At 37.0% G+C, this 13086-nt stretch overlaps 1 protein-coding gene across 2 annotated transcripts in view; it reads left to right on the top strand.

The window, feature by feature from the left end:
- Nucleotides 1-13086, top strand: part of LOC134743067 (facilitated trehalose transporter Tret1-like) — a 42574-nt gene that overhangs the window by 19956 nt on the left and 9532 nt on the right. For both annotated transcript variants that reach the window (XM_063676356.1, XM_063676355.1), the window contains 3 exons: nucleotides 7294-7544; nucleotides 8466-8624; nucleotides 9695-9834. In XM_063676356.1, coding sequence (XP_063532426.1) covers nucleotides 7294-7544; nucleotides 8466-8624; nucleotides 9695-9834 — 550 coding nt within the window. The remainder of the gene's footprint in view (nucleotides 1-7293; nucleotides 7545-8465; nucleotides 8625-9694; nucleotides 9835-13086) is intronic.

Genomic DNA, 13086 nt, shown 5'->3' with positions numbered 1-13086 from the left:
TGGTACATAATAATGTGTTAACAGTAAAATACTTACCAACCGAAGAAATGATAGCCGATGTACTTACCAAACCGCTGAGTCTATGTAAACATTCTAAATTCATTCAGAGCATGAACATAAAGTTAGATAATTAGGTATGTTTGCATGTGTGAAAGTAAGGTCATTATATAATAGTTTATTTTGCTTACAAATGTACATGTGCAATCGTAAAAATAGCATGCACTGTCTCTTCACTTTGTCCATGTTTGTGTCGTGTGAAAGCATGTTATTATACGAATGTGTATATGGATAGAGTTAGTCTCTACTTAAGGCAAGCATTATTGTAAATGTAAACTGATATAATTGATATTATATTGAGTTCAAGCCTTTTATCAGGGATGTGCCAATACACATTGATAACTTATTCTTGTTTTGTATAATGTTCTGTGTGCTCATGTTGTGTTTATGCATTGGTCTTATAAGTATGAGGGGAAGTGTTAGAAATATTGTATTAGCACCCTTATAATACCTACGCATGTGTGTATCACACCTAACCTCCTTTCTGTATATGTCACTATGAATTTATCTATTCTCTTTGGTATCGACTACGCTGATGATCGGACGTGGCTCCCTATTTTACAAGTATATTTGTGTATTCAAGACAATAAAACAAATTGATATGCGAACAGTGACTGTTTATTTTCCACTGCCCTTGCGGAACCTGGTATCCGCGCAATAGAAGTAGATGTCGCTGTACAGCCCCATACATTAGATAAGATTAGATGATTTATTTTATGAAAGACAATTACATGATAAGTTTGCATTGATGTCAAAAATATAAGATTTTCTATCATGATTTCTTTCTATTTCTTATTCTTTGGTTTTCAGGGTTCCGTACCTCGAAAGGAAAAAACGGAACCCTTATAGGATCACTTTGTTGTCCGTCCGTCCGTCCGTCTGTCTGTCTGTCTGTCAAGACCCTTTTTCTCAGGATCGCGTGGAGGTATTAAGCTAGAATTTATATCAAGTACTCAGGTCTACTGTCCCTTGGAGTTGTGAAAACTTCTGAGCCAATGCAATCAAAAGATACAACCGTTTATGCCGCAAATTTTCGAAACTCGCAAGGTAATCAAAACCTACAAGGTACTTCCCGTGAACTCAGAATCTTGAGATTTGGTACGAAGCAACGTCTTATAGCACAGATAAAGGAAAAATTGCGAAAACCGTAAATTTTTAGTTACATCATATAATAAAAATATTTTTTGTAAGGAACCCTCGGTGCGCGAGTCCGACTCGCACTTGGTTTTTTTCATAGACTTCTACAATCAATCTTCTGCTCTGCTTACCTAAAGAATACCTATTATTTAATTCAGGTTCGGATTAAGTTCTTTCTGTTTTGTCATTAGAATTTCAATTTCGAACGGGTATAGTGCCTAATACCTGTGACACAGATTATATAATAGTTCTTACGAACAGATACTTATCTCTCAAAGAAAACGCAAATACCTACCGTTTTGATATCTACACAAAAATACAATGGAGTGACCTTCAACGCGCCGCTCCCCGCACCGCGCGCGCCGACACAACGCTAGGGTTGCCGACGCTTCTTTCAAATACTTAGGGGTCTTAGGTAGATATCTAGCTATAAATGTGTGGTACAAAACATTACCTACATCTTTAAAACAATTTAATAGTACCTACGTAGCTTGTAACTATCGTAAAAATAATAACAGTAGGTGTAAGTACCTATATTGAGAATGTCTACTTACTTTTCCTCATCCGTCGAAAGAGGAAAAAACTATATTTTTTATTTGTTTTGTTGTTTCTGCATGCATCCACACTACAAGCTGTGTTATTCCTTCGTGACGAAGACAATTTCTTTGGCATAGGCGCGCGGTAACGTTAGAGAGTTTATATGGCAATAATTTTTAAGTAAAAAAAAACGACTTTAATGGGGGATGCCGGTGAAAGATTATTGTTGATGGTGCACTCTTAGAATCTAGACAATGAAATGAACAAGACAGCATCTTTTGCCTAATTATGTAGAAAAGAAGGTAAAACCACCCACTTTTCTAGTAGCATTTGGGTTCTGTGAGGATCGCAGTTCTAACCTAACCAACCTTTCTAGTAGCATTTCGTTTCTGTAAGGGTCGCAGTTCTAACCTAACCTAACCCACTTTTCTAATAGCAGTTTAGCGGTTCTGTGAGGATCGCAGTTCAAACCTAACCTAACCCACTTTTCTAGTAGCATTTCCGGGTCCGGGTTGGTTTTTGACTATAAAAACGCCAGAACTATTGCTAATAAGTATCAGGAACATTATAACTCCATAGTTATGCCCCATGGCATGCTAATAGAACTCCAATAAAAACGTGAACTGCTAGCTGCTGCCGCGTGATGCCAACTTCATAGACATCCATAAGGATCCTAACATCATATTTTAAGTAAGTTTTACTTTTGCAGAATTTTTAGGGAATTAAAGAGGTGATGAGGCTTGAATTGTGTATTTTTTACTGTCGATTAAAGGGTTAAAGTAAATTTTCTCATATGTAGTTCTATATTCGCAAAGTGGTCATTTCATTGTAGACAGTAGGTACTTACCACAACACCCCATTATTTTTAATTATGTATATAAGCATGTTTATTTAAAATAATGAGCGGTATCTTAATTACAAGCGTGTACCTACAACAATACTGAAATACGTCAATGGCCATATACATATATAATCTCGCTGGGTGGTGCCGCACCTTCGAGTTACGAGACTATCATTTATGACCTATCAATACAATATGCCCCAAATGGTTCAAATAGCATACGTTACATAATAAGGGATTAGGTACATGATAGCTATTATTATTAACGTTGTATTTATTTTTCTAGGCTGGACTGGGGCTTTGAAAACCACCCGAGAACTATAAAATGTATTATCTAAAAAATATATTTTTAATACAATACAATAGTACATTGTGATACAAGTGTGCTAAGTTGGTCATTACATAGGTCGTTGGTCGATATTGTGCGCGCAAGCTGTAAGCGAGTACGCATTAAGAAAACCGATGTGTGTCATGACCAATGCACACGCGTTTCATACGACGTTTTTCAATACACTTGCGAGGAAAAAAAAAGAAACGTTCATATTAATCAAATTTTAATTGTTAAAACAGTAAAAGTCTTGCATCTGTCATACTGCCGGCCGCCCCTCGCCCCGGCCGCGGCCGGCGGGCGGAACGGCCGGGCCGCGGCAGGCGGTCTGGGGGCGCCGGCGCCCGCAAGTCAAGAGTGGTAAAATTTACTTGACCAATAATTTTAAGATTGACATATTATGTACCTAATTTTATTTGTTAATATATTTATAATTGTAATTGTATGGCGCAATATGGGACCTTTCCTAAAATAAATACTATTCATTCATTCATTAAAGAAGGCTCCGTTTCCATGCATATTATTAGCAATCAGTTACCTTCTTAACTCAGCCGGATAATATAATGAAAAAGCACGAGTGTTATACTCGTAATATACTGAAAAAGCACGCGTGTTTAATATGAGCCAAAATTCGGTGGAATAAAAGCGTCGTTTCGAGCAAGTGTGTTGAAAATACTCTTTACAGTACATATGGTGCTACTTTTTCGCACTAGTGCGGGAATGAGCACTTTTCGTGCATATGTCGAAAGTTTAAAGGGCCATATGTACTGTAAAACGTTGTACGATACACGTGCGAAAAGGTAATTCGCAACTCGTGTCGATTTAAAACACTCCCTGCGGTCGTGTTTTAATTTATCGCCACTCGTTTCGAATTTCCTCTTTTCCGCACTTGTATCGTAAATAACTATTATTGCACACCTCAATAAAAAACAATACAGAAAGAAAACAGCAACAAAAGTAGAGGTAAACAACTGGCGGTCTTATTGCTAAAAAGCGATTTCTTCCAGACAACCTTTAGGTAACGGTATTTAACTGATTTATAGAAATTATCTGAATTATATTTGATTGTGCATCCGTCTTTCTGCTCCAAAATTATACCTTGTAACCATGCTCCAATAAAATGATGAAAATCTCACAGCTGAGCTGGGTAATTTGAAAACCTCAAGCTGGTTCAACAATTTTTATACATGTGACTGCAAAATTAACGTCTTGGTTTAAACTTTAAATATATTAGTAGAGGCCGGGAAACAAAGGGTTGCAGGCCAAGTAGATATAGACGGCCGAGCGTATCGAGATCGATAGGGATACGCGGCCGGCAACCCCGTTTCTCGCCGAGATTTGTATAGTGCTTCTCTTAAACTTGCAATGTATCCATAGGCTACGGTGTCTAAAATCGAGAAAAAAACTCTAAAAATTGAATTTAGCAAGGAGTAAGTACCAGGGCCTCATGAGTTACGAGAAGGTCTCGTTGACCAACCCGCCGGGGGTCCGGGCCACGGCTGCTGTTACAAAAACAAAAGACGGTTGCTTTACAGGCCTAGGTTTGCAAGGCTGTATGAAATTCCTTTACATATCATCTTCACTCATCGCACCGCATACGTACTATTTTCGGACCTGAAGTCATGTCAACATTTCAATGCAAGTTTGAGAAAAGTAAGTTACCTACCTAATTCATTTATATTTATTACATTTGATTTATTATAGGCACGTGCATATATCGTACCGCATACGTACTATTTTCGGACCTGAAGTCATGTCAACATTTCAATGCAAGTTTGAGAAAAGTAAGTTACCTACCTAACAGGTACCTACCTAATTCATTTATATTTATTACATTTGATTTATTATAGGCACGTGCATATATCGTTATATAACGCGATTGTAAAGTTATTTAACAGAAAACCTAGGTCATATGGAAACTATATGTGTTTAATATGTATTTACCCGCAGGTTTTAACTATGCAATGTCACTAATTGGTAATTACTTACTGCTTACTGCTAGCCTTTCTCCGCAGACGTCTTGTCTGGTTGCCCTTGGCATAGGCCTCTCCCATATTCCTCCACGAGTCCCTGTCCAGAGCCTGTCTTCTCCAGAAGGCTCCAGCCACCTGCCTGAACTCGTCTTCCCATCTCATTTTTTGTCTTCCATCATCCCACGCGATTGTAAAGTTATTTAACAGAAAACCTAGGTCATATGGAAACTATATGTGTTTAATATGTATTTACCCGCAGGTTTTAACTATGCAATGTCACTAATTGGTAATTACTTGTCAGTAACTCTTCTGAGACAAGTAAAGTCATTTTGGTTAAGCGGGGATATCCATGTACTCTTGCCCATTATGGTTTTCATCAACAGTTCCACTTCACCAAATGGTGTTTTCGGATAGCAAATACGAGTTACTGAAAAAATGCCCAAACAAGGAGCAGGATCTCACTATCAGATCTTGTCCTGATGACAATGGGTTTAACTGTAGCTATACAGTTTCAATTAAAAAACCGGCCAAGTGCGAGTCGGACTCGCGTTCCAAGGGTTCCGTATATTACACAATTTAAACAATGTATTTTTATGTGAAACGTGAGTGAAAAATGTCTTTTAAAAACCTGTAGGGGTCAGATCAAAAACTAAGTAATTAAGTCCGACTCACGCTTGACTGCACATTTCTAATACGTTTTCCTGTGATCTATAGGTAAAGACCTATTTTGTGTATTTTATTCAAATTTTTAAACCCAGTAGTTTCGAAGATAAAGGGGGGAATTGTGATTTTTTGCCTATTTTCTTGAATAACTTCTAAACTGTTTATCCTAAAATTATAAACAAAATATATTTGAAATTCACACAATGAGCTCTTTCATTTGATATGTAACACGATATAGTTTGAAAAACTAATATTTTTAATTTTTTAATTTACCCCCCAAAAGTGGCCTCCATGTTTAAAATTAATTTGTTTACGTTACATGTCCGTCTTTGGGACACAAACTTACATATGTATACTAAATTTAAACTTAATTGGTCCAGTCGTTTCGGAGAAAATAGGCTGTGACAGACGGACAGACAGACAGACAGACGCACGAGTGATCCTATAAGGGTTCCGTTTTTTCCTTTTGAGGTACAGAACCCTAAAAATAATAAAATTCAATTTAAAAAAAATCAAATCATCTTCAAGATATCGGGAAGCATGCGGTTTGTACGTATATGTTCCCCATAATCCTCCTCTTTCGAAATGTTTAAAGCCATTTGAGTATTCCGAGTTTTACTGAACTATTAGGTATAACAAAATGTCTTAAGAATTAATTAATTTACTTCCTGACTGGCTGACTGGTAAATTATGATAGTGATATTGTTGATCCTTTTAAAATCTGATCAAAAATCGTTTGTGGTTTATTTTATCTAACCACTCCGTATCTTATTATTTTAATAAGTAATGCATATATTATGATATCAATCTTACTTGAGCGATTTTACCTATCCCAATACAAATACAGACACTCTTATCAATCTATTGTAGTCTGTACCTACGTTATATACCGGAAATAGGTATGAAATGCCGGCAAGTAGGTTCAAGTTAGTTAGAATTAGTTATTAAAAATAGTTAATTTATACTATATTTTAATTTAATGCGACGAGCGTACCGAGATACGTAAACTCTTGAATCCTCACCTTGCATGCCGCTATTGGTTGCATAAACAGTTTACTGCCCCGCTCGCTGCTCCTGCCACTACCGGTCCTTTGACTGCCGCCCACAAAACAGCCCCTGAAGGCAAATTCGGGTAGCGGCATGAGCAAGGAGTCGTTTACAAAACTTAACCAAGTACCTATATGTTCACCCCTACCGTAGGATTCATTTAGAATACTTTTCAACACACTTGCTCAAAACAACGTTTTTATTCCACCGATTTTTGGCTCATAAACCTAGATATTAAACACGCGTGCTCTTTCAGTGTATTATTCCACTCGTGCTTTTTCATTATATTATCCGACTGAGTTAAGAAGGTAACTGATTGCTAATAATATGCATGGAATGGGAGCCTTCTTGAAATGGTCAGACTAGCGGGCACTGCGCGGTGCGCGGCCCGGCCGGCCCGCCCGCCGCGCCGCCCGCGGCCGGGGCGAGGGGCGGCCGGCAGTATGACAGATGCAACACACAATACTAACTGTTTTAAGTATTAAAGTTTGATTAATATGAGTTCCTTTTTTTTCTCGCAAGTGTGTTGAAAAACGTCGTATGAAACGCGTGTGCATTGGTCATTACACACATCGGCTTTCTTATTGCGCGCTCGCTTACAGCTCGCGCGCACAATATCGCCTCGTGTATAATGACCAACTTAGCACACTTGTATCATAATATACTATTATGTAAACATCTGCTTTTTAAACTTGTTTCCTTGCATGCAGAAACGACAGCACGCCATTTGTTTACAATGGCACAACCACGCCAGTCATCTCCAAAACACCGTTACCTCAGAAGCCTAACAACAGCAAAGCTGGAAGAGGCAAAGCCCTTAGACAAATCCTAGCGTCATTAGTAGCCAATCTGGGAACTATCAATACTGGCATGGCATTCGGGTTTTCCGCTACGGTGCTGCCGCAGTTGAAGAGCAATGAATCTAGTATACATATCACAGAAACTGAAGCCAGTTGGATTGGTAAGTTTACTACATAGTATTTACTCTCATTTTTTAATAAATTTAAAACAAAAAACCGTTGTAGTTTTGCGGCATATTAAAAAAAACTGTATTTTTTTTACATTAGGTATACTTTTTAGTTAGGCATCTTGCCTTAGTTATTATTAAGTCACAATTATTTGTTTTAATACTTGAAAGTTGAAGCCAGTACCAAATACATAATTAAAATATAGTGACGATGTGTTTCGATACAATATTTTTGAACTAGCGATAATTAACCTATACCGTTGATTTATGAACGTCAGAGTTTGTAAGTGCAGCATACGAGATGTATTTTTATTGATTTAATGCGTAAATAAACGAAATCTGCCAATAAAATCAGATACGTGTTTTTTTCAAAGTATTAACCGATATGTATACCACAAGCAATTAAAGCAATTACTTCAATTCAATTTGTTAACTACGCCCACGCATACGAGGTGATAAATCTAATATAAAAGTACAACCACAGGGAAATTAAGCCATGAACTAGTAATTGGCTTCAATGTACGACATAGAAGTCAGAGAATCATAAAACTATCACATAAAGCCCTTTATTCTGAAGTTATTTTGATCGCTCTTAAACTGGGACGCAAGTAAATGAAGACACACTTACTTACATATACAATTCTCCTTAGAACTTTGAGGGAAGGTTTCATCTTTGTTTTCTCATATGGCTGGTTATGCGATGGTGATGTTATGACGATATTGTCAAACTGATATTTTAATTACTATTAACTTTTACCCCCTGTTGCACTCCTTTATAAGACCATTCTTGGAATATAAAGTATCCCTTAATTAGTAAGATTGGCAAATGCCAAATTTCGCCCAAATCTGTTTAGCCACGAATCCCACTTAAAAAAAATTCATAAGGTATTATTTCATTTATTTCTTATTTTTTAGCCAGTCTCAGCTCGGCCGGCACGCCCGTGGGTTGCCTGCTCAGCGGCTACCTTATGGATGTGATCGGCCGCCGCCTGACTCTCTTGATCACAGAAGTGCCGCTGATCCTCGGGTGGCTGCTCATCGCTTTTGCTTGCAATATCCCCATGATCTATGTCGGTAAGCATATTATCGATATTTGCCATTAAGCAAAAAGAAAGGTCCCTAGGTTATTAAAATGCACTGCCTAATAAACGTTTGTACCTACTGTCTTGCTTTCGTAACGCAGGATTTTGGTTCTCGACATTTATAATTAACGTTAATATACAATAGACGGCATCGGCAGTAAGTATAACAATATCTTCATGAAAACCAAGTTTCCTATTTTTGTATGAGAGTGGCGTAGGTATTTCCGCTCCGCTTTATAAATTAAAATCAATATAGAATACGATTCATAGCATACTCGTAGCGTGGAATTCAAGATAGCTGATAATGCAATGAAAGCCGAATCATTTCCGTGGATTTCAAGTTCATTTAACCAGGATTTATTGCGTACCGATTTGGATTTGAGGAAGTTACTTATTATTATTATATCCACGTGTAACCTTGTACAATTTACGTAGATAACGTCAAATAAATTCTGCAAGGCAAGGTTTCTCATTGGGTCTGGAGGTTTTAAGGTCTGTTGCATGTGGTGTACTTGTATCGACTTACTACTTTGTACGCACGCATCGTACCTACTGTCCGCGCCCCAATTCCGTGCATTCGGAGGTCGAGGCAGTGGGGGGGGTATGCGCCGCGCCCGTACGTACAAAATGACACCAGTCACCATCACTCTGTCATGACGCCCAACATTCCTAACACTCCTCAGCCGTGCACGGAATTCGCGCGCGGACTATATAGCGTTAGGCATTTGGTATTATTTATACTGGAATCGCTTAAGTAGCATGCTGATTTATATACCCACTTTAATGTAAAGAAAGCGAAACGAATTCGCAAGAAATTACTCTTTCTGAGTTGCCTGAATTGAAATTGCATCCAGCCATAATATTAGCCTAAACAATTTTCATCGCGACATAACTTTTCTAAATACCTGCTAATTTAATGACCAGAAGGAAACTCGCACTCGGGAAGTAAAATAAAGCGGTCATCTGTGTTAACAGCGTACAGTATAGATCATGCATCATATGGCAGAGAAAGGGAAATGATAAAGACAAGGCAATAGAACTAAACGATGTTTTATTTTCCAGGCAGGCTGATGATAGGACTTGGGTCCGGGATGGTGGGCGCCCCGGCCCGCGTTTACACTTGCGAAGTCTCGCAACCGCATCTCCGTGGCATGCTGGGTGCATTGGCCTCTGTAGGGGTCTCCACGGGTGTTTTAATATCGGTAGGTTTCTATTTTCATTATAGGGTTCCGTAGCCATAGGGTAAAAACGGGACCCTATTACTAAGACTCCGCTGTCCGTCTGTCTGCTTGTCACCAGGCTGTATCTCATGAATCGTGATAGCTAGACAGTTGAAATTTTCACAGATGATGTATTTCTGTTGCCGCTATAACTACAAATACTAAAAAGTACGGAACCCTCGGTGCGCGAGTCCGACTCGCACTTGGCCGGTTTTTTTTTAATAAAGTTAAAAATATACTAAAGTGAGCAACTTCGCTCCCCACGCACAACTAGCAACTACTTCGCAGAAGAGTGTTCTATTGGGGGTAGATAGGCGAAGCTTAGTATACTATATTTGCGTGTTGACGTACGGATTAAGAATCAATGCCGAAAGTTTATTTCATGTAGAGTGACTATTCCTAACAATACATTATTTCCCTTTTAATAATCAGGGATAATAAAAGTGGAAATACAAAGACATTCCTTAATTTATAGACTTGCAGATACACAAGATTAAAAAAAAACACATGTATCTTTTTTTGCAACGAACGGAATCCGGCTTGCTTACAACTTATCTTAAGATTTAAACATATGAGGCAAGCAAATACACGTGCATTTCCTAACAACAGTTATCTTTCCGTTTCATACTAAGCGTCATTAGACAAATAAACGGCTTCATAACATTATGTACCTACTTATTATATTAATTATGCAATGACCAATGTTTACCACCACTATAATGCGAATAATGAACACCCCATACAAACCGATCGTGATCCCGAACAAAAACGTCACAGTAATGTTATTTGACCAACAAACTACGTCTGTTTCTTAATCGCGTCGACATTATGCACAATATACACGCCAACAAAACGGCTTTGTAATATATGCTAATGAAAAAATACAATGCTTGAATGTAGATGATCTTCGTAACAATGTGGTTAATAAACTTGTCAGTTCCATTGAATCACTGATATTTCTGCCTTATGTTATTGACGTAGGTAGGCTTTTCTTCTGCATACTCTTGAGTAGGTAATTTCCTTATATTTTTGACTGTCATTTCGACGAAGGCTAAGCCTCCACAATAGGCTATAAATGAGTGACGAGAAACAACAGTAATGACGAATTTTTCACGTTGTTACGCTTGTGTACGCATTTCATGTGGTACTAAGAAATGTCATCTCATATACATGAAACGTCATTTTAATCTACGGAATAGAAAAACAGACCTTACATGATTGGGTGTTTCTTGAAATTAAAACTAAGTGTATGGGTTTGTTTGAGTAACGGTGACCCGTCAAAGACCCAGTAATCGAACAGTTTTAAGCCCATCCATTACATTGTCATCCTAATATTATCTCAAGGAAAACTTCGTACCTTACTTATACCTTAAAATTTAAATTCACGCTACGCATCCGTAACAAAAATTTTACGTAATATTTTTCAGCTCAGCAACTCAAACAAGTACTTTTTTGCTAGAAATTATTCCGCACACTGGTGACACCGCGCAGAGAGGGAAAGTCCATCTATCTCACGCGGCTTGTCAAATTAATAATAAGCTTATAAATGTTCCGTAATTAAAAACTTACAAGAGAAAAGTTGATTTAATTTATTCCTTGCTCTTCTTTTACTTAGCTGGAGTCGTATGTGTCTCACGCCTTTGAGTACCTCGCTCTGCCCTAGATACTAAATTAGAATCTGTTGTTGTTTAACAAAACTGTATTCTTATTGGAGCAATAAAGATTACTTATTTTACTTACATAGGTACCTACTTACTTACCTACTTTGACGGCCTTTGCCATAGTTTCATTTGGATGAATAAAATAAATACCAATAAAATAAAAAATAAAAATAAATAATATTTTTAAAATTTCTTTCTTTTTTGATGAATTCAATTTTTTTTGTAAGTGTAATTTTTTTATTAAGCTGCAGTACCTACCGGTAGCAGAGTAGTGTGTACAAGACTATTTTGCGATATTATTAGAATTGCGCGCAAGACGTACCTACTAACTATGTTTATATTGAGGCAATGCAGTACATAGATACGTATTTTCATCACGATATTCCATTCACGACTGTTTGCTAATTTATTTAGGTATTACCTAACGCTCTATATTCTAAATATACCTATTATTTCAATTACTAATGTTTATCTTTAGCGGTAGCAATAAAGATATAAAGCATTTTTATTTGTTGTAAATTAATTCAAACATGTTATTTAAAAGGATCACACAACATAAAACTGTTGTCAAGTTTATATACAGTTCTACCGTGTTATCTGTGAAATGACAAGGATCTTATCTCAGTAATAAAGCTTTTACAAACGTATTTTAATGTAGGTACAGTAATATGTTAATAATGGCAACAAACTAAATAACATATACTTATTTGTGAAATATTTCGTATAAGTGCTAAGCAAGTGACTGAATCTACGATTCAACAATTCATTTTATTAAATTGAATAGCACCATTGGCACCTTCTAATTTCTTTTTGGAATATGAAAAAACCGGCCAAGTGCGAGTAGGACTCGCGTTCCAAGGGTTCCGTACATTACACAATTTAAACAATGTATTTTTTATGTGAATGTCTTTAAAAAACCCGTAGGAGTAGGATCAAAAACTAAGTAATTAAGTCCGACTCACGCTTGACTGCACATTTCTAATAGGTTTTCCGGTGATCTATAGGTAAAGATCTATTTTGTGTATTTTTTTCAAATTTTTTGACCAAGTAGTTTCGGAGATACAGGGGGGGGGGGGGGGGAATGGTCATTTTTTGCCTATTTTCTTGAATAACTTCTAAACTGTTTATCTTAACATTATAAAAAAATATATTTGAGATTCTCACAATGTGCTCTTTCATTTGATATGTAACATGATATAGTTTAACACACTTTATTTTTTAATTTTCTCATTTACCCCCCAAAAGTGGCCCCCCTCTTTAAAATTAATTTGTTTACGTTATATGTCCATCTTTGGGTCACAAACTTACATATGTGTAAAATAGGCTGTGACAGACGGACAGACAGACAGACAGACAGACGCACGAGTGATCCTATAAGGGTTCCGTTTTTTTCCTTTTGAGGTACGGAACCCTAAAAAACTAAAAAAAATCTAAATATTTATACTACATCTTACATGTTACCCTGTATAGACGTTAGTAACAACTATGTAGCGTAGCAGATATGTACTAAACAGAACCTAACGTTACATATTTAATTTATTCTAAATTGCTAATTGAATATATGTCAACGCAA

The sequence above is a fragment of the Cydia strobilella genome, chromosome 7 (assembly GCF_947568885.1).
Source record: "Cydia strobilella chromosome 7, ilCydStro3.1, whole genome shotgun sequence".
NCBI lineage: Eukaryota > Metazoa > Arthropoda > Insecta > Lepidoptera > Tortricidae > Cydia > Cydia strobilella.
Note: the sequence above shows the minus strand (reverse complement) of the source record. Positions and strands in the feature narration are given on the sequence as shown.